The sequence below is a fragment of the Salmo trutta genome, chromosome 4 (assembly GCF_901001165.1).
Source record: "Salmo trutta chromosome 4, fSalTru1.1, whole genome shotgun sequence".
In the NCBI taxonomy this organism is placed as follows: Eukaryota; Metazoa; Chordata; class Actinopteri; order Salmoniformes; family Salmonidae; genus Salmo; species Salmo trutta.
This window is the reverse complement of record NC_042960.1, coordinates 43,362,899-43,385,774: the sequence shown is the minus strand read 5'-3', so window position 1 is coordinate 43,385,774 and position 22,876 is coordinate 43,362,899. Positions and strand designations below refer to the sequence as shown.

At 43.9% G+C, this 22,876-nt stretch overlaps 2 protein-coding genes across 7 annotated transcripts in view; one reads left to right on the top strand and one right to left on the bottom strand.

Moving 5' to 3' along the window:
- Positions 1-379: 379 nt before the first annotated feature.
- On the top strand, positions 380-17,221 carry LOC115192400 (carbonyl reductase family member 4). Its single transcript, XM_029750871.1, has 6 exons — positions 380-561; positions 12,206-12,359; positions 13,115-13,235; positions 13,400-13,536; positions 14,956-15,090; positions 15,346-17,221. The coding sequence occupies exons 2-6, from the start codon at positions 12,215-12,217 to the stop codon at positions 15,522-15,524; spliced, it is 717 nt and encodes a 238-aa protein (XP_029606731.1). The 5' UTR covers positions 380-561; positions 12,206-12,214; the 3' UTR covers positions 15,525-17,221.
- A 1,324-nt stretch (positions 17,222-18,545) lies between these two features.
- Positions 18,546-22,876, bottom strand: part of LOC115192399 (palladin) — a 57,066-nt gene continuing 52,735 nt past the window's right edge. For all 6 annotated transcript variants that reach the window (XM_029750864.1, XM_029750868.1, XM_029750866.1 and 3 more), the window contains 6 exons: positions 22,652-22,740; positions 21,592-21,724; positions 20,025-20,232; positions 19,444-19,609; positions 19,118-19,251; positions 18,546-18,967 (listed from right to left, as the gene is read on the bottom strand). In XM_029750864.1, the coding sequence (XP_029606724.1) occupies positions 18,807-18,967; positions 19,118-19,251; positions 19,444-19,609; positions 20,025-20,232; positions 21,592-21,724; positions 22,652-22,740 (891 nt within the window). In that variant the 3' untranslated portion in view covers positions 18,546-18,806. The remainder of the gene's footprint in view (positions 18,968-19,117; positions 19,252-19,443; positions 19,610-20,024; positions 20,233-21,591; positions 21,725-22,651; positions 22,741-22,876) is intronic.

Below are 22,876 nucleotides of genomic sequence, written 5' to 3'. Positions count from 1 at the left end.
AACCTCAACTACAACCATTGCTCCAGGGTCGCTGTCAATAATGGCTGATCCCTGGCTCTGACCCTACTCTCCGGGGTTGTCTCGGGGGGAGTGAGATATGCAAAAAACGAATTCCAATTCACACATACACTTGTACATGTGTGAAATATGACAAATGTAAGCACCCACCTAATTATCTTATTATTCCCGGTTCAAACCTAACTGTAACTCTAACCCTAAACCTAGAGTAGGTTTGATCATCATGTCTAAACTGTGGACAGGCTGTGGTGTGGTATGTCTGTGGGTCCAGCTACCTGTGAGGGACACAGCCAACCTCAGTGGTCCGGGGACACTGGCACGAGCTGTGAGATTTATGTGCGTATCTCTTGCTCCCCCATGTGGTCGAATTAATAAACGCACCACAGGAAAAATGGCGACCTCCGTGTGTGTACGGTGTCAATGATCAACTAACGTTTGCACATATTATTGCCAAAGGACCCGAATAGTCAAACGATAAGAATTATATGGAGTGAAATGCCAACTTGGTATCCATCTTAAACGACAACAGAGTTGCGTGAAAACGTGAGTTTTGCACCAAAGTACCTTCAAATTATCTTGCTAGCATAGCTAGCTAACTTAGCTTTTAAATCAACTAACAGCCACACAGACAGTTGCATGCTCTGTCCAGAATAATGTTACTAGCTAGCCGGTCTATCAAATATTTGTATAACTAAATCATTGTTCTATCTGTGGGTCTATGGCCCAGCCGTGTTGTTGTTTTGACAAGGCCAAGGGTGTATTCATTAGGCCAGTTCTATTGCAAAACGTTTTGCAACAGAAGCCGTTTAGTTCCATTCTGTTCTTAAACGAAGTTGTGACACATGTTTTGTTGTTTTGGCTCTGTACTCCAGCATTTTGGATTGAACATAATACAGTGACTATGAGATTGAAGTGCAGATTTGTCAGCTTTAATGTGAGGGTATTGTGTCATTTTGGAGTCACTTTTATTGTAAATAAGAATAGAATATGTTTCTTAACACTACATTAATGTGGATGCTACCATGATTACGGATAATCCTGAATGAAATGTGAATAACGAGTGAGAAAGTTAGATGCATAAATATCATACCCCTCAAAAAATGCTAACCTCAGATGTTATTGTAATGGTGAGCGGTTAGCATGTCTTGGGGTATGATATTTATGCATCAAACTTTCTCACTCATCTTTATTCAGGACTATCTGTAATCATGGTAGCATCAACATTAATGTCGAAGTGTTTAGAATCATATTCTATTCTTATTTACAATAAAAGTGACTGCAAAATGACAATACATTAGCTACCATTCATTTCTGTTGGGCACAAAATAATGTGAAACACAACCAAAACAAACAGCAAATGCACCCAAAAATGTAATCATTGCGTGCTAGGAACATGGGACCAAATACTAAACCTTTGACTACTTTAATACACATATAAGTGAATTAGTCCCAATACTTTTGGTCCCCTAAAATAGGGGGGGGGACTATGTACAAAAAGTGCTGTTCACCAATATTGGTGAAAATACCCTCAAATTAAAGCTGACAGTCTGCACATTAACCTCATAGTCATTGTATCATTTCAAATCCAAAGTGCTGGAGTACAGAGCCAAAGCGACCAAAAATGTGTCACTGTCCCAATACTTTTGGAGCTCACTGTATATACACCACTATCCCCAACACACCCCACCACCCCTTCCTGCTACTTTGGCCCTAACAGATCCTACACCAGGTTGTCAGCCTGGGAGGCTGAAAACCCTTCTCTCAAACCCCCCTGTAGTTCTTCTGCACTAAAATCTCTGACACCCAAAAACTTCTCTGCTGCTACTAGAAAATTACATCTACTTGGATTTTCTTTCCATCTGAGCAGCGCAATTAATGACCATAGCAATAAACGGCAAGAAGCCAGCCTTACTAAAGCACAAACTGTTCGGGTTACTCTGTACAGGCCTCTCAGGCTCCCTCACCCTTTGCCCACCATTTTCTACTTACCTCACTGCTCTCACCCTGGAAACTTCAACCTGTCTCACTCACACAAGACATTTCTGATCACTTGCAACATGGCCACTCCCACAATTGAAACACTCCACTTTTTGTACTGAAACGACATACTCCTTTGACCCATGCCCTCCTGCACACTTCTCACATCTCGGAATCTCCCTCCTACATACTGCTGCAAGATGAGCATAAACTTGTCACCTGCGCACCCTCGGAGGCTCTTTGGGGATGCAGTGGGGGGCACATTCCGGAAGGCCGACAGGCGGCACTCCGCCGGCTAAGCGGGCTGCCTGGGGGCCGGCCCTAGCACCAGGTCGTACCGGCCTGAATTTCCATTGCTCTATCCAAAATTACAACCAACTAATTGCAGCATTACCTCAAAAATGGAAAAGGAAAGTGGAAGGGGGAGAAAGTAAGGAACTTGCCTGTTGGGACTGCATTAAAGACCAAAATTGGTTAAAGAAAATTGTGCTGAATAAAAAAGTACCAGTTTCATTTAAGGACAACAAATTGACAACTGTTCCATATACAGTGCATTTGGAAAGTATTCAGACCCCTTGACTTTTCCACATTTTGTTACGTTACAGCCTTAATTTAAAATGTATTAAATTGTTTTGTTTCCTCATCAATCTACACACAATACCCCATAATGACAAAGCAAAAACAGGTTTTTAGAAATGTTTGCTAATTTCTATTTTAAAAAAATACTTAAATATTACATTTATATACAGTTGATGTCGGAAGTTTACATACACTTAGGTTGGAGTCATTAAAACTCGTTTTTCAATCACCCCACACATTTCTTGTTAACAAACTATAGTTTGGGCAAGTTGGCTAGGACATCTACTTTATGCATGACACAAGTGATTTTTCCAACAATTCTTTACAGACAGATTATTTCACACATAATTCACTGTATCACAATTCCAGTGGGTCAGAAGTTTACATACACTAAGTTGACTGTGCCTTTAAACAGCTTGGAAAATTCCAGAAAATGAAGTCATGGCTTTAGAAGCTTCTGATAGGCTAATTGACATCATTTGAGTCAATTGGAGGTGTACCTGTGGATGTATTTCAAGGCCTGTCTTCAAACTCAGTGCCTCTTTGCTTGACATCATGGGAAAATCCAAAGACATTTTGTAGACCTCCACAAGTCTGGTTCATCCTTGGGAGCAATTTCCAAACGCCTGAAGGTACCACGTTCATCTGTACAAACAATAGTACGCAAGCATAAACACCATGGGACCACACAGCCGTCATACCGCTCAGGAAGGACTCACGTTCTGCCTCCTGGAGATGAACGTACTTTGGTGCGAAAAGTGCAAATCAATCCCAGAACAACAGCAAAGGACCTTGTGAAGATGCTGGAGGGAACATCTACAAAAGTATCTATATCCACAGTAAAACGAGTCCTATATCGACATAACCTGAAAGGCCGCTCAGCAAGAAAGAAGCCACTGCTCCAAAACCGCCGTAAAAAAGCCAGTTTGCTACTGCACGTGGTGACAAAGATCATACTTTTTGGAGAAATGTCCTCTGGTCTGATGAAGCAAAAATAGAACTGTTTGGCCGTAATGACCATCGTTATGTTTGGAGGAAAAAGGGGAGGCTTGCAAGCTGAAGAACACCATCCCAACCGTGAAGCACGGGGGTGGCAGCATCATGTTTTGGGGGTGCTTTGCTGCAGGAGGGACTGGTGCACTTCACAAAATAGATGGCATCCTGATGCAGGAAAATTATGTGTATATATTGAAGCAACATCTCAAGACATCAGTCAGGAAGTTAAAGCTTGGTTGCAAATGGGTCTTCCAAATGGACAATGACCCCAAGCATACTTCCAAAGTTGTGGCAAATGGCTTAAGGACAACAAAGTCAAGGTATTGGAGTGGCCATCACAAAGGCCTGACCTCAATCCTATAGAACATTTGTGGGCAGAACTGAAAAAGCGTGTGTGAGCAAGGAGGCCTACAAACCGGACTCAGTTACACCAGCTCTGTCAGGAGGAATGGGCCAAAATTCACCCAATTTATTGTGGGAAGCTTGTAGAAGGCTACCTGGAACGTTTGACCCAAGTTAAACAATTTAAAGGCAATGCTGCCAAATACTAATTGAGTGTATGTTAACTTCTGACCCACTGGGGATGTGATGAAAGAAACAAAAGCTGAAATATAATTCAAATATAATTATTCTGACATTTCACATTCTTAAAATAAAGTGGTGATCCTAACGGACCTAAGACAGGGAATTTTTACTAGGATTTAGACCCTTTACTCAGTACTTTGTTGAAGCACCTTTGGCAGCGATTACAGCCTTGTGTCTTCTTGGGTATGGCTCTACAAGCTTGGCACACCTGTATTTGGGGAGTGTCTCCCATTCTTCTCAACAGATCCTCTCAAGCTCTGTCAGGTTGCAAATGTATTAAAAATACAAAACTGAAATACCTTATTTACATGAGACTCGAAATTGAGCTCAGGTGCATCCTGTTTCCATTGACCGTACTTGAGATGTTTCTACAACTTGATTGGAGTCCACCTGTGGTAAATTCAATTGATCTGATATGATTTTGAAATGCACACACCTGTTTATATAAGGTCCCACAGTTGACAGTGCATGTCAGAGCAAAAATCAAGCCATGAGGTCAAAGGAATTGTCCGTAGAGCTCCGAGACAGGATTGAAGGTCCCCATGAACAGAGTGGCCTCCATCATTCTTAAATGGAAAAAGTTTGGAACTACCAAGACTCTTCTTAGAGCTGGCCGCCCAGCCAAACTGAGCAATCAGAGGAGAAGCGCCTTGGTCAGAGAGGTGACCCAGAACCCGATGGTCACACTGACAGAGCTCTAAAGTTCCTCTGGGGAGATGGGAGAACCTTCCAGAAAGACAACCATTTCTGCAGTACTCCACCAATCAGGCCTTTATTGTAGAGTGGCCAGACGGAAGCCACTCCTCAGTAAAAGGCACATAACAGCCTGCTTGGAGTTTGCCAAAAGGCATCTAAAGTCACTCAGACCATGATAAAGCAAGATTAAACTCTTTAGCCTGAATGCCAAGGGTCATGTCTAGAGGAAACTTGGTTCCATCCCTAAGGTGAAGCATGGTGGGGGCAGCATCATGCTGTGGGAATGTTTTTCAGCGGCAGGGACTGGGAGACTACTTAGGATGGAGGCAAAGATGAATGGAACAAAGTACAGAGAGATCCTTGAGGAAAACCTGCTCAGGACCCCGGACTGGGACGAAGGTTCACCTTCCAACAGGACAATGTCCTTAAGCACACAGCCACGACAACGCAGGAGTGGCTTCGGGACAAGTCTCTGAATGTCCTTGAGTGGCCTAGCCAGAGCCCGGACTTGAACCTAATCGAACATCTCTGGAGAGACCTGAAAATACTGTAATATCTTGTTTCACAGAGACTTGGCTGAACGACAACGTGGATAATATAGAGCTGGCTGGCTTCTCCGTGTTTCGGCAGGACAGAGCAGCTATGTCTGATAAGACAATGGACAGGGGTGTGTGTCTATTTGCCAATAACTGCTGGTGCGCGATGTCTAATATTAATAAGAAGTCTTGAGGTGACCACACTATTGACCACACTATCTACCAAGAGAGTTCTCATCAATATCAATATTATTCATAGCCGTCTATTTACCACCACAAACTGAGACCGCACTCAACGAGCTGTATAATGCCATAAGCAAACAAGAAAATACTCGTCCAGAAGCGGCGCTCCTAGTGGCCGGGGACCTTAATGCAAACTTAAATCTGTTTTAACTCATTTCTACTAGCATGTCACATGTGCAACCAGAGAAAAAAAACTAGACCACCTTTACTCCACACACCGAGACGCATACAAAGCTCTCCCTCGCCCTCCATTTTGCAAATCTGTCCATAATTCTATCCTCCTGATTCCTGCTTACAAAAAAAACTAAAGCAGGAAGTACCAGTGACTTGCTTATTACGGAAGTGGTCAGTTGACGCAGATGCTACGCTACAGGACTGTTTTGCTAGCACAGACTGGAATATGTTCCGGGATTCATCCAATGGGAGTATACCACCTCTGTCACCGGCTTCATCAATAAGTGCAGCGACGACGTCGTTCCTCACAGTGACCGTACGTACAATTCCCAACCAGAAGCCATGGATTACAGGCAACATCCGCACCGAGTTAAAGGCTAGAGCTGCCACTTTCATGGAGCGGGACACTAATCCGGACGCTTATAAGAAATCCCGCTATGCCCTCAGACAAACCATCAAACAGGCAAAGTGTCAATACAGGACTAAGATTGAATCCAACTACACCGGCTCTGACGCTTGTCGGATGTGTCAGGGCTTGAAAACTATTACGGACTACAAAGGGAAACCCAGCTGCGAGCTGCCCAGTGACGCGAGCCTACCAGACAAGCTAAATGCCTTTTATGCTCGTTTTGAGGCAAGCAACACTGAAGCATGCATAATCAGCTAACACCAGCTAATCCAGACGACTGTGTGATAACTCTCTCCATAGCCGATGTGAGCAAGACCTTTAAACAGGTCAGCATTCACAAACCCGCGGGGCCAGACAGATTACCAAGACATGTACTCAAAGGTTTCGGTAGCCATGAAGTGCTTTGAAAGGCTGGTCATGGCTCACATCAACACCATCATGCCAGAAACCCTAGACCCATTCCAATTCGCATACAGCCCAACAGATCCACGGATGACGCAATCTCAATCGCACTCCACACTGCCCTTTCCCACCTGGACAAAAGGAACACCTATGTGAGAATGCTGTTCATTGACTACAGCTCAGCGTAGGGCCCACAAAGCTCATCACTAAGCTAAGGACCCTGAGACTTAACATCTCCCTCTGCAACTGGATCCTGGACTTCTTGACGGGCCGCCCCCAGGTGGTAAGGGTAAGCAACAACACATCTGCCATGCTGATCCTCAACACTGGGGCCCCCCAGGGGTGCGTTGTTATTCCGCTCCTGTACTCCCTGTTCACCCACGACTGCGTGGTCAAGCACGACTCCAACACCATCATTAAGTTTACTGACGACACAACAGTGTGTTGTTGCCTGATCACCGACTACGATGAGGCAGCCTATAGGGAGGAGGTCAGAGACCTGGCATTGTGGTGCCAGGACAACAACTTCTCTCTCAATGTGAGCAAGACAAAGGAGCTGATCGTGAACTATATGAAAAGGAGGGCCGAACAGGCCCCCATTACGTGATCGCTGTGCTATTGCCTGTGTGAGAGATGGTAAAATTCCAAAGAAATCTCCATGTGTCATTACGAAAAGAAACTGGAAGCGGTTTGATATTGAATGATTTTTACATGATGTATCTAGCCTTTTCTTACTTCCACAATGCATTCCAGGATGCATGCAATTGGCATGCCCCCATTCAGGATTAAGGGCAGAGAGAACCCTTGGTTTACTAAGGAATTTACAAAAATCATAAGAGAACGAAATGCTATGTGGGCTAAAGGAAGAGGGACTGGTTTGGCAGATGATTGGATGGATTTTAAACATCTTTGAAATATGGGTGTGACTATGATCCGTAAATTGAAAGCAGACCACTACCTCAAATCTACTTCACATAATTTAAATAATCTATCCAAATTCTGGCAAGTAGTGAAAAGTTTGGAGTGCAAAAAAGATGCACAGCTTCCCAAACAATTGTTGGCAGACACACAGATTGTAACTGAGAGAACCTCTATTCTGAAAGCCTTAAATCAACATTTTCTAGATGCAGGCAGTTTATTTAAAAAGGTCAAAGGTATAATTGAGCCCCCTATGAATTTACCTGACACCCCTGTGTACTCCTTCACCATGTTCTCCTTTTCATCCTTCTCTGTTTTAGAAGTGTGTAACGCCCTGAAAGAAATTGATGGGGGAAAAAAACCCTGGCCCTGATGAACTAGACCCCCGCTTCCTACACCTAGCTGCAGACATCATTGCTCCCCCCTTAACATGTATTTTTAACCTCACGCTTGATGACAAGGAAATCCCCAAGTTATGGAAATCTGCTTTTGTACTGCCTCTCCTGAAAGGTGGAGATCCTTCGCTACTTGACAACTATTGACCCATATCAAAATTGTCTGTACTGTCAAAGGTACTGGAGTCCTTAGTTAGTAGGCAGCTGAAGGCCTACTTGCAAGAAAACAACATCTTAAATGGAATGCAATCAGGTTTTAGGTCTGGCCACAGCACTGTTTCAGCAACATTGAAGGTTTTAAATGACATCCATTGTGCTCTTGATAAGATGTTACATTGTTCTCTCAGTTACAATCTTTATTGATTTGTCGAAGGCTTTTGACACCGTGGACCATGCTGTGTTAGTGCAAAGGTTAAAATATTGTGGAATTACGGGTCAAACTCTAGATATATCATTTATAAACCAATCAAATTGTACACAATGTGAAATGGCGGATGGTTGTTAATCTGAGTCCATAGAGGTGTGCTCAGGTGTTCCGCAAGGTTCTATTTTGGGCCCACTGTTGTTCATTTTGTATATCAACAACATTGGAGATCTTATGGAAACAGCGGATGTTCATTTTTATGCAGATTATACTGTTCTTTATTCAAGTGGTAGCAGTTTAGCTTTTGAAAATGCCCAAAGAGCATTTAACATCATACAACAGAATCTGTATGATTTAAAGCTGGTTCTAAATTCGGGTAAAACAAAATGCATGGTATTTTCAAATGCCAGGCATGTTACTAATCATGTCATTGCTACATTGGCTGGACATACTATAGAGCAATTTAAAGTCTACAAATATTTGGGTGTGTGGGTTGATGATAAACTGAGCTTCACTGTGCATGTAGAGAACTTGATAAGGAAGCTCAAGCTGAGAATAGTTTTTTTTTACCGGCATAAGGCTTGTTTTCTTTTGATGCCAGGAAGGAGCTGGTACTATGTACATTACTGGTGGTTTTAGATTTTAGTGATGTTATATATATGCAGGCCTCAACCACTACCCTGAGAGTCCTCGATTCAGTGTATCATGCAGCCCTCAGGTTCATTAAAAATCAAAAACGTCTAACACATCATTGTGATCTCTACAGCGCTGTTGGCTGGTCGTCATTGACCTTGCGTAGGCTTAAACACTGGTATACACTGATTTATAAGGCCATATTGGGTAAAATGCCATTTTATCTCTGTTCTTTTTTAGTTAGTTCGGTAAATAAATATTAATTTAATGTCCCATTCTCATTTGCTTCGAACAGTACCAAAAATTAGAACAGGTCATGGTTGAAATAGTTTTAGTTACTCGGCTCCGTGGTCCTGGAATTCTCTCTTGAACATTTAAAAATTTGATGATGTAGTTTGGTTGGTGGAGTTTAAACACTTGATCGATGTATATATCATAGAAGAGTGTAATTCTCTTTAGGACAGTTTTTATTCAAGACTTTCGTGTTTTTTACATAAAATGTTTTTGTTGTACTGTATGTGCCTTTATAGTTGTGTTTAATGTTGTGTTAGTGTATGTAAGTTGTTTTGTATGAAACGTTGTCCCCCCTGCTACTATTGGACCAGGTCTCTCTTGGAAAAGAGATGTTATCTCAATGAGAAAAACCTGTATAAATAAAGGTAATTAAAAAATGTCTTACAAAATTTAAAAAATAAACATTGACGGGACTGAGGTGGAGCAGGTCGAGAGTTTCAAGTTCCTTGGTGTCCACATCACCAACAAACTATCATGGTCCAAACACAACTAGACAGCTGTGAAGAGGGCAAGACAACACCTTTTCCCTCTCAGGAGACTGAAAAGATTTGGCGTGGGTCCCCAGATCCTCAAATAGTTCTACAGCTGCACTATCAAGCGCATCCTGACCAGTTGCATCACCGCCTGGTATGGCAACTTCTCAGCATCTGACCGCAAGGCACTACAGAGGGTAGTGCGTACAGCCCAGTACATCAGTAGGGCCAAGCTTCCTGACATCCAGGACCTATATACTAGGCGGTGTCAGAGGAAGGCCAAAAACATTGTCAAAGACTCCAGTCACCCCAGTCATAGACTGTTCTCTCTGCTACCGCACGGCAAGCGGTACCGGAGCGCCAAGTCTCGGACCAAAAGGCTGCTCAACAGCTTCTACCCCCAAGCTTCTACCCCCAAGCCATAAGACCGCTGAACAACTAATCAAATGGCCAACCGGACTATTTACGTTGACCCCCCCCCCCCCCCCCCCCCCTTTGTTTTTACACTGCTGCTACTTGGATAAGTTCATTTGAGTTAACTGCATCTCACAGACTTCAAGTAACAGACACATCTCAACATCAACTGTTCATAGGAGACTGCGTCAAGCAGGCCTTCATGGTTGAACTGCTGCAAAGAAACCACTACTAAAGGACACCAATAATAAGAAGAGACTTGCTTGGTCCAACAAAAATGAGCAATGGACATTAGACCAATGGAAATCTGTCCTTTGGTCGGTTGAGTCCAAATTTGAGATTTTTTGTTCCAACCACTGTGTCTTTGTGAGACGCATAGTAGGTGAACAGATGATCTCCATATGTGTGGTTCTCACCATGAAGCATGGAAGAGGAGGTGTGATGGTATGGGGGTGCTTTGCTGGTGACACTGTCTATGGTTTATTTAGAATTCAAGGAACACTTAACCAGCATGGCTACCACAGCATTCTGCATCGATACGCCATCCCATCTGGTTTGCGCTTAGTCCCACTATCATTTGTTTTTCAACAGGACAATGACCCAACACACCTCCAGGCTGTGTAAGGGCTATTTTTTCAAGAAGGAGAGTGATGGAGTGCTGCATCAGATGATCTGGCCTCCACAATCACCTGACCTCAACCCAATTGAGATGGCTTGGGATGAGTTGGACCACAGAGTGAAGGAAAAGCAGCCAACAAGTGCTCAGCATATGTGGGAACTCCTTGAAGACTGTTGGAAAAGCATTCCAGGTGAAGTTGGTTGAGAGAATGCCAAGGGTGTGCAAAGCTGTCATCAAGGCAAAGGGTGGCTACTTTGAAGAATATAAAATATATTTTGATTTAACACTTTTTTGCTTTCTACATGATTCTATATGTGTTATTTCATAGTTTTGTTGTCTTCACTATTATTCTACAATGTAAAAAATAGCAAAATAAAGAAAACTCTTGAATGAGTAGGTGTGTCCAAACTTTTGACTGGTACTGTAAGTATTCAGACCCTTTACTCAGTACTTGGGTATGACGCTACAAGCTTGGCACACATGTATTTGTGGAGTTTTCCATTCTTCTCTGCAGATCCTCTCAATCTCTGTCAGGTTGGATGGGGAGCGTTTCTGCGCAGCTATTTTCAGGTCTCTCCAGAGATTTTCAATCGCATTCAAGGACTCTGGCTGGGCCAATCAAGGACATTCAGAGACTTGTCCCGAAGCCACTCCTGCGTTGTCTTGGCTGTGTGCTTAGGGTGTTTGTCCTGTTGGAAGGTGAACCTTCGCCCCAGTCTGAGGTCCTGAGTGCTCTGGAGCAGGTTTTCATCATGTACTTTGCGCCGTTCATCAATCCTGACTAGTCTCCCAGTCCCTGCCGCTGAAAACATCCCCACAGTCAGATCCTGTCACCACTATGCTTCCCCGTAGGGATGGTGTCAGGTTTCCTCCAGACGTTGTGCTTGGCATTCAGGCCAAAGAGTTCAATCTTGGTTTCATCAAACCAGATAATCTTGTTTCTCATGGTCTGAGCATCCTTTAGGTCGCTTTTGTTAAACTCCAAGCGGGCTGTCATTTGCCTTTTACTGAGGAGTGTCTTCCGTCTGGCCACTCTACCATAAAGGCCTGATTGGTGGTGCTGCAGAGATGGTTGTCCTTCTGGAAGGTTCTCCCATCTCCACAGAGGAACTCTGGAGCTCTGCCAGTGTGACCATCGGGTCTTTTTATTTTTGAAAAGGGTATTTTTATTTTTGAAACAAATCTGAAAACATGTTTTTGCTTTGTCCTCATGGGGTATTGTGTGTAGATTGATGAGGATTTGTTTTATTTCATCAATTTTAGAATAAAGCTGTAACATAACAAAATGTGAAAAAAGGGAAGTGGTCTGAATACTTTCCCAATGCACTGTATATCATTAATTTATATGTCCAAAAATGAAACTTATGGATTCTAGCTTTAAGGAAGGGCTTCAGTAGACGTTAAACCCGACTCACCCTGAAACCAAATGCCAATGTCATCTCATCTTTGACTTTGCCCTGTGATGTGGTCTCTCCTGCAGGGCAGGGGCATGTCCAGGCTGTGTGTGGTGTGTGGGGGCTCCAGGGGCATTGGCAGGGCTGTATCAAGGCTACTGGCAGAGAGAGGCTGCAGGGTTGCTGTGGTGTCCAGGAACCAGGATGTTGCTCAGGCCACTGTGGTGTCCCTTGCTGGAGGTACAGTATTATACCTGCAGGGGTGTCATGCACCTCTTAGTTGGGCTCTGCTGTTCACATTTTCAATGTCTAACCCAGCGTTTCCCAAGTTCGGGGTCACGACCGCATATGGGGTTGCCTAATTAAAAAATGTCTAGCAAGAGAATTGCGCTTGGTTCATAGAACCGGGGTTACGTCGGTAACCTCCAGTAGCCGCTAGATGCGGTTGTCATAAACAGCATGTTTTCTGTTTTCTTCCTACAAATGTCTTACTATCTTTTGAACCATTTAAGCTGCAAATATAATGACCCCATCAATGAAAGAAAAGACTCTCAGGAACACAGAGTGGACAGGGCCAGGCACTAAGTACGACTGGGGGAAAAATAAGGTACAGGCTAGTTTTTCAACACAGAATATCATACAAAATTATTGACTGATGATCTACTGAACTTCCGTCAATTCTGTCACTTCAAACCATACTTCCTTCAGATTTAAATACTGTGAAAAGTACTGTCAGAATTATTTGTAATAAACTGTCATAGCCCCATTTAAAAAAGTTAACATTGGCCGTTGATTACATAACTTATTTTTACATGGTGGGGGGGGTCGCACATTTTTTTAAATATCAAAATGGGGTCATGGGCCAAAAAGGTTTGGGAACCCCTATTCTAACCAGATGATTAGGCTAGTGCACATTCACTTATGTTGTTTATCAGGCCTAAACACAGTTGTAGTTTTCGGTTTACCTTATGTTTAACTAATCTCTCGTTTTCTAGCTGACCATATGGCCTTTAGTTGTGACGTCTCCAAAGGAGAGGAAGTTCAGAAGATATTTGAGACGATCCAGAAGACCTGTGGAAACATCTCATACCTGGTGAATGCAGCTGGTATCAACAGGTGTGTGCGTGTGAAATACTTGCATGAATCAGTACTCGTTAGTTTCATACCTTCAGAACTCCCATGATAGTCATAAGTCGGTGAGCTTGCATGTGTATAAAAATATAACTCATCCATCTCCTGTGTGTGTGTGTGCACCTTCCTGTCTTTGTGTGTGTGTTCAGGGATGGTCTGTTGCTGAGGACCAGGCCCGAGGACATGGTGGCTCTGCTTCATACCAACCTACTGGGGAGCATGTTGACATGCAAGGCAGCGCTACGGAGCATGCTCCACACCCAGGGAGGGGCCATTGTCAACATAGGTACTGTTACTGTACAGTGCCTTCGGAAAGTATTCAGACCCCTTGAATTCTTGTTACGTTACAGCCTTATTCTAAAATTGATTAAACAAATAAAAAATCATCAGCAGTCTACACACAATACCCCATAATGACAAAGCAAAAACAGGGTTTTAGAAATACCATATTTACGTATGTATTCAGACCCTTTACTATGAGACTCAGGTGCATCCTGTTTCCAGTGATCATCCTTGAGATGTTTCTACAACTTGAGTGGAGTCCACTTGTGGTGAATTCAATTGATTGGACATGATTTGGAAAGGCACACACTTGTCTATATAAGGTCACACAGTTGACAGTGCATGTCATAGCAAAAACCAAGCTATGAGGTTGAAGGAATTGTCCGTAGAGCTCCAACATAGGATTGTGTCGAGGCACAGATCTGGGGAAGGTTACCAAAGCATTTCTACAGCTTTGAAGGTCCCCAAGACTACAGTGGCCTCCATCATTCTTAAATGGAAGAAGTTTGGAACCAACAAGACTGGCTGCCCGACCAAACTGAGCAATCGGGGGAGAAGGGCCTTGGTCAGGGAGCTGACCAAGAACCCGATAGAGTTCCTCTTTGGAGATGGGAGAACCTTCCAAAAGGACAACCATCTCTGCAGCACTCCACCAATCAGGCCTTTATGGTTGAGTGGCCACTCCTCAGTAAAAGACACATGACAGCGATTGAACATCTCTGGAGAAACCTGAAAATAGCTGTGCAGCAATGCCTCCCATCCAACCTGACAGAGCTTGAGAGGATCTGCAGAGAACAATGGGAGAAACTCCCCAAATACAGGTGTGCCAAGATTGTAGCGTCATACACAAGAAGACCTGCCAAAGGTGCTTCAACAAAGTACTTAGTAAAGGGTCTGAATACTTATGCAAATGTGATATTTCCGGGGGGGGGTTTTAAATATAAATTTGCAAACATTTCTGAAAACCTGTTTTTGCTTTGTCATTATGGGGTATTGTGTGTAGATTGATGAAGGGGAAAAAACTATTTAATATATTTTAGAAGAAAGCTATAACTTAACAAAATGTGGAAAAAGTCAAGGGGTCTGAATATTTTCTGAATGCACCGTATGTCCAGCATCCTTCACACTACTGAGGTACTAACCTAACGTAGCAGACGTAGAAGAAAGCGCCTGAGCGGAGTTCCCACATCCGGTTTTCAGCGGAAAAGGAAGCTAGGTTGAATTAGCTGTATCCCTGAAAACCGGGATACATCCGGTTACTGGCAACTCCGCTCAGGGTGCTGAGAGATCAGATGCATTCTATGTTGCCATTTGGCCACAAGGTGGTGGTTGTGGTCCAGGGAATAAACATAATCTCTCACTTCACTTTACGTTTAGTTAGCCAAATCACTGTGCTCATGGTTGTGATCTGTGTGTACTGTAGGCTCTGTGGTGGGGTTGAAGGGGAACGCAGGTCAGTGTGTGTACAGCGCCAGTAAAGCAGGTCTGGAGGGCTTCACTCGCTCCCTGGCCAAGGAGGTGGCCGCGCGCAATGTCAGAGTTAACCTGCTGGCTCCAGGTATGGAACTGTCTCTTCCTCTTTTCTTTACTGCTCCTCTCTCTCTTTCATCTATAGTCTGCCTATTCTCCTCAACTTCTCTTCTGTCTTGTCCTAGCCTTTGTACTCCTCTGTATGCTTCAGCCATCTCCTTCATTATTGTCATGCTAAAATAGAAAGACTTGTACTGTACCTAGGATATTGATTTCCAATGTCCACTCAGCTCGAATTCAGTTTTCTCCTGACGCTGACCCTCCCTTATCTTTTCTCCTCTAGGTTTCATCCGGACAGACATGACAGTGGGGCTGAGGGAAGGGGAGGGGGTGCGGACCATCCCCCTGGGGAGGTTTGGGGAGCCTGAGGAGGTGGCCAAGGCTGTTCTTTTCCTCCTGGAGTCTCCCTACATCACAGGGCAGGTGCTGGTGGTGGACGGAGGGCTGCAGCTGGCCATGTAGGGAGGCCCTCGACCCCTCTATATACACCTGGTGCCCACTATACCTCCCAACACTGTCAGCTGGGTGGTTTAGAGACTCAGCCTGTGTCTCGGATGAGAATTACAATGGAGAGTTCTGTGTTTTCCAGAATATGTATGTTTTAGCTTAGGATGGGCTGGGTTCATGCATAGGAAAGAGATAAATATCTGCTTTTTATCTATACTGAACAAAAATATACACGCAACATGTAACGTGTTGGTTCCATGTTTCACGAACTGAAATGTTCAATTTGCACAAAAAGCGTATTTCTCTCAAATGTTGTGTGGGCTTGACCTTGTAATAGTCAGGGCCATAGATATGTACACGTGTGTATGGTTCATGTAATACTGTTGCCCCTATCTGTACACAGTGCTGAGTCACAGGGTACTGCTCCACATAGCTCAGAGGGGGTGTGTCTTTATGTGAGGGACAGTTTTTCATGACTAACACTGCTGACTCCACTGTGTCTGACTCAGTCTGGCCCTCCACGCTCCTGAGGCCTTAACTTTGATCAGCAGATTTAATGCTATTACTCTTTCCATGACTTATAGGCACCTAGTGCTGACCAAAGCTCTCATGTTTCACTCTCCCACTCCCCTGGGGGACCGTGACACAGTGCAGGCCCCAACCGCCGCCCCCCCTTGAGCCCAGCCCTGGAGGGGCCCAGAGAGGGGGTATGGATGGGGTCTGACTGCCTGCCTGCCTAGTGCCTACAGCTGGAGGGGATTTTTAGCCCATGGAATGTTTTGAGGGTCCAGTTACAGCTCAGGATCGGTGGTGCAAATGGATGGGGTCAGAGGTGACTGTCATGCTCAGTGTGGAGAGTTGAAATGCTGTGATCTCATCTGTTATTTCCTCCAGTGGAGAGACATTTCACCTCACTGGAGTGTGCTGCCCAGTCCCCTCACACACACCGCTCCAGGGTGCTCAACAGTCACATATATTTACACGTCATTAGAAGCCTTCATGGATCTGGGGCATCTGCGCTCAGCTGCTGTCTATCATGTGACCTAAGATCAAGGTGGAGACGATGTAAACTAGGGATCAAGGTCAAATCTGATAAGAATTCTCAATAAAGAATGGCATTTCCCCTGTGATGGATCATATAGCTGCTGGGTACGTTTTTGTATGGAATTGATTTGAGCAGTCTCCTACTGTCTCCTCACTCAACATAAACACAGTACCTCTAGACACTTAGATTGTTTTATTATCTTTCATGAACTGATGTAACATGAGAACATTCCATATACAGGCATAGAAATCAAAAAGGTGTCATATATGTTTGTGTGACTGATCACAGTAATGGCAGGACGAAACATGCTGTGAACAGATACAGCAAAAGAAGCCTATTTAATAATGCAGTAGTGAGAGAAAATATATCATTACTTATTTCAATACAATTCTGTGTATATCTTTTCCCTTAACAGCTTTGCTATAATTAATAATAATAGTCATTTGGTATAAGTGCCTCATAAAAACATGGACAGATATTGTGATTGAAATACGCCCAATATATTGTTTCAAAAAGTATGATATTTTAAAACAGACATGATTATGTTTTGTCATTGAACATTTGAGAGAGAAAAAATCACTAATATAATTTATGTCAAGTTTCTTGAGAAGGTTTTCTCATACAAAAATAAAGCAGACAATCTGTGGTGTGTGATCAATCAACTGAAGCCATTATTAGGACTGTCTCGTGTCTGTGAAGATTTTAAACTTCAAAAATAAACCAAAGCAAATAACTGATCTCCAAAATCAGTCATCAGTCATAACCATCATTTTCCTCATCAACACCATCATCATTTCATCAACATAGTCAATTTCTTCTTTGTCATCTACAGTGAATTCTATTCCAAAAAAACTTGCTTTCCTCTGTCCTTGACTTCCACTCATGGATCACACAGTTCACAAGCGTTGAAGTGACTGTTGTCACTGGGCTGAGACTGATCATCTGGGCCTCCTGCCACAGGATAACCCCTCTTCCTGTCCCTGTTACAGTCAACCTTCACACACCAGTACCTCCTAGCCAGTCATGGCCCTCTCTATCCATCAATCAATCACCGAAGTTACCATGGCAACGGTGAGAGCTCTCAACGGTGTCCGAGTCATTCAGCCAACATTCTCTTTTTCACAACTCATCTAGTCACTAAATAGTATGAACTTTCAAGGTCATTTGACCTGACAAAAGAACAAGAAAAAAAGTATGTAAGTCCTTGTGCAATATCGGTGGTAATTGTGCTAAATGTTGAACCTGACAATGCTGATATCTATGGATTTGTGCTATTAATAACTAAAACCAGACACTGTTTATATCCATGTTGTGCTATATTACCAAGACTATGCGGTGATAACCATATAAAAGAACAACTCTCTTTCGTCTCTCAACAGTCCAGGGAAACATGACGTGCGGCTCCCATGCTTTGGACTTTCCATACCTTTCCATTGCTTCCAAAGTCTGTCCCGTTTCTAAATATCTCTACCCCTATAATTTGGTGCCTTTGTTGGGGGAGTATTTCATAAGTAAGGCATCAATTTAGATAGAGCATTACAAATGGCACCATTGTCACATGCATAATAACACTACTTTAGACTTTAAAACATATAGTTTTTTTACAAAGAGTTAATGTGAGATATCTTAGGCACTTAAGAGGTGTGTGTTTATGGTAGTGTTACTTTGAGAACTAATTTACCAACATTCAAGTCTTCTTCAGTTCCACCACCCATTTTCAGAAATTTGTGAACAATATTTTTTTTTAATGGACCACAGAATTGCAAACAAACTTCAATGGCCACCAAGGGTAGATTCCTCTGGTTGATAAAATGGAACCATCTTTTTATTACATTTTTTATTTAACCTTTATTTGACTAGGCAAGTCAGTTAAGAACAAATTCTTGCGTTAACTGCCTTGTTCTGGGGCAGAACGACAGATTTTGACCTTGTCAGCTTGGGGATTCGATCTAGCAACCTTTCGGTTACTGGCACAAAGCTCTAAACACTAGGCTACCTGCCACCCCATCTGATCCTAAGTTGGGATCCATGTTTCATTGACACTGACATATTATGGGGTGTCACATTGCCCGTCATCCATCTTCCAAAATAGTATCTGTGGCATTGTTGTAATACGCCTCGGATGGAGGGGATTACATTTACCCCTATATGTCTGGGGAGAACGGGGGAGAACAGGGGTTGGTGCTTGTAGCACTGGGGGTCCGTTTTAAGGCATTAGGGGGTTGAGTGGGGTGTGTGAACCCCGCTGGTCTCTACAGGTCATCACTCTCCACCAGGCCTCCCGGCTGCAGGGGGCTGGAGTCAGGGAAGAAGGCTGCCTTCACGTCCAGTCCTCTCTCTGTCAGCGCTGCGTAGCGACTCGTAGACGGACGCACCTTCTTAGGCTTGGGAGTGTTGGGCTGCTGCCACTGAGCTGAGGACGGAACATAGGTGGAAGAGATGAGAACAGAGACAATAACAGTGATTTAGCCTTTTACATTTGGTCCTGTGTGTTTAGAGGGTATATAATATTCAGTTGGTTTGTGTGGACACAGAGAAAGACATTGGTGTCTGGAGGACTTACTGTGGACGTCGAGTCGTGCGGTGCTGGATACAATGCCAGCGTCATTTTTGGCCGACACGGTGTACCAACCAGCATCCTCCTTCATGGCTGGCTGGATGATCATACACAGGTAGCCACAGTTGTCCTGGTGCATGCTGGGAAACAGAGTTCAACACACTCCCTCAGGACCGAGTTTCACCAACTGTTGTCAGATCGTCAATATCTTTATCATTTGCAGGTCCAGTTTAAGAGGCTGCTTACCAATAATATTGCTACACTACTTCCTTTGACTGTTATTGGACTTATATAATACAAGCCATAGACGGTGAATGGTAGAGCTGACTTACCTGATCCTGTCTGTATTGCGAGTGAAAGACTCGTTCTCTTTCTTCCAGAAGATCTTTGGGCTGGGGACAGCCGACACACGACACTCCAGACGTACAGGGTTACCTTCGGCAACAGCAGTGTTCTGCAGCTTCTCGATGAACGAAGGGGCCTTGTGAATCTCTTTGGCTGGAGACAAGAGAGAGACCACAGTCAGTCAATAGTATATCAAACTATGACGTATTGTGATAAGTACTACGGTATTTGCATCAACAAATAAAAATGGACAAAGGGCCCTTATATCTGAAAAGACATCTAAAATATTATGGCCAATGCTTGACTTGGGTAGGAGGAGCTCACCGGAGCTGAGTACCAACACCTCAAATGTTCTACTGCTTGAGCTCCTGTTCCTCTTATAGAATAGTAGCTCAAAAGTATTGTGGAGCTCCTTCACCTAAATATAAACAGTACCGGCACCCACAATGAGTACTGGAACCTATTTCAGTCCAAGTCAAGCACAGATTATGGGTACATTCCTGTAACAATGTTTTAATGTTGTTCATCTGTCTATACTTATACATCTATGTACTGCGTGGGTGTCTACCTGCGACAATGAGTTCCAGGTTGAAGGAGTTCTGTCCGGCGCGGTTGCTAGCGATGCAGGTGTAGATGCCTGCGTCGCGGCTGGACACGGGCTCGATGACCAATGAGTGTACGCCATTCTCCCTCACTAGCATCTTGTGGGCGGAATCAGGACGGATGGTCTGACCATTCAACTGCCAGATCAGGTCTGGTGTGGGCAAGCCACTCACCTAGAGGGGACACACAACACATACTCACACATATAATACTCACACATCACATTGTGTTATTTATACAGTGATGTGGTGATTTGAATCTAGATGGAGCATGACTCTATCTGCAGTGTATATGTGCTGGTATATATTTGCATTGTGAGTACAGTAATATGGTGTGTCTCTGTCTGCAGTGAGAGCAGCAGTGTTTTATTGTTGCTTGTCTGGAGTCTCCCGGTCGCCTGCATGTTTTCTCATGGGAACTGCCTGGCCTTTAAAAGGACCCGTCTCTCTTTTCAGCACCCGCTGCATAACCCACACCTTCCCCTTCCTCAGGTCTGACCAGTAGAGCCCACCTGTGTGTGTGTGTGTGTGTGTGTGTGTGTGTGTGTGTGTGTGTGTGTGTGTGTGTGTGTGTGTGTGTGTGTGTGTGTGTGTGTGTGTGTGTGTGTGTGTGTGTGTGTGTGTGTGTGTGTGTGTGTGTGTGTGTGTGTGTGTGTGTGTGTGTGTCCGGCCTTGACTGTATTGAGTGCTGGAAGAAGAATTTATACATTTTTTGTTGAACAACATGGTTCAGCCTGACTGCAGAACACTTCCTGTAGTTGAGACACTATTGGCATGGAAAGTTTGGAAACCCACAAACGATTTGGAAAGAAATATATTCTATAAATATAATTGACATTCAGAGCCCCAAGACATTGGAGACTCACTGTGTTTATTTTTTGGACGAGTATAAAAAGGGAGTCTTTTTATAGCGTGTGAAATCCGTGTATGGTGCTGTTTGGTTGTATTACAGTTTTGTAACATAGTTTTCTAACGGTCTGACCGCACAGGGAGGATTAGTGGCCTAGTGAGAAAGGGAGAAAAGGGGACGGACAGAGAAAGCGAAAACAAAGGGAAGGAGAGTATGGAGAGAGACATAATTGCAGAAAGAGTGAGAGAGACATCCCCGTAATCCTAGCAAAATGACCCCAGGATTTTCCCTCCTCTTGCGCTCTGAGCCATTCATCATGAAAGAAGAAATTAAATATACAGCCTGCAGTTTTTTTCTTCCCCAGTATATGGAATTAATGGGGAGGACACCTTTCTCAGGCCCACAGACACTCCTCATCTCTGACACATACACACAATTAGAGGGTGGATCTGCACCGCTTTCCTCCATTTTCTATGATTTACTATTTGCTGAACACCAGGGTTCATTTTGGAAAGTTGGAATGTTCCTTTTAGGAATTCTTAGAACCTGCACTGCTTCCAGTAATGAAAAAGCTCCCAGTCCTCCACAAACAGCAGACCTATAATGGTAGAATCCTAAACGTGTGGCTGTAGTTGAAGAGGTCAAGGAGAGATGGGTTCAGTGTTAAGGGGGTGTGGTCTCACCTTGCAGTCCATCCGGCAGAGCTTGCCCTCCTGGACAATGAGGTCACCGGGCGCCTGCAGGAAGTGGGGGCGGAAGTGACGCTCCTGGATATTCTCGTTCTCATCACCACTGTCTCTGGACCGAGACCTAGGTCTAAGAGAGGGAGGCAGAGCAAGAATTTTACACCTAACAGAACCCAGTGCTCCCACTAACAGCACCCTGTCTCTCCGTTTTGGAACTCTATGGTGGGTCATGACCCCAGGCGTTCCCTGTCCTCCTGCACTATCACAACAATGACATCACCATCCCTCCACACAGCGTAAATACACCCGAGCTGTGCAGAGCGGAGCGAGGGGAAGAGAGAGGGTAAGAAGGAGAGAGATGTACTGATGGATATCTTCAAACGCTCTACTCAGACAAATGAAGGCCTTATCTGGGAGTGTCTGTGTACAGATCAGCTTACCGTAATGCACGTGTGTGTGTGTGTGTGTGTGTGTGTGTGTGTGTGTGTGTGTGTGTGTGTGTGTGTGTGTGTGTGTGTGTGTGTGTGTGCGTTCGTTTCCGTTCGGTTGGGTGTGGGAGTGTTATTATACGTGGGACAGGTATTATGCAGAACAAATATTACACCTATCAATCTAACAGAGCAGAACCAACAGGTGTTTCCGCCCTCTCACGCTACACTATTCACCTCACATAAAAATGTCAGCACAATGATTTAACACACACTTGTATCAACAATACTGTACATAACTCTTTTAAAAGGTCATAATAATGGTCGTTTGGAATTTATGTATATATACTTGGTATCATTGTGAATATGAACATTTAGTCAATAATGTTGCTTGACCGGTGGTTAGGCTGGCCAAAAGTAGGCTACATGAAAAGTTCAATACTGGTAATATAACCGCGTGTCAGTGTAGGTTTTCAGTGAATTTATGTAAATCATAATGCAGGAAAATTCTCATAAACAAAAGAGTGATCAAATGAAGATGCCACATCTGTAAGAACGGCATATGAATAATAGCCAACAGTGTTTTTCTGCCCTCTCCTTCTGTGTCAGGTATTGTAGTCTTCCTGTACCTGCGAACATGTCCAGGTGCAGAGCGCTGGCTCCTCCCTCTCTGGTTCACTGCCTGGACCATCATCCTGCCAGTACAGCTCACCCTCCCCTGAGAGAGAGAGGGAGAGAGAGAAAGACGTTTGTTCAACGTTTATGACTGTTCATACTCAAACTCAACTAAAACCCACGTCCGGGAGGAAGTACAATGTGTTGAAGTTGGCCAGGCTCTCAGAGAGCCAACAGTA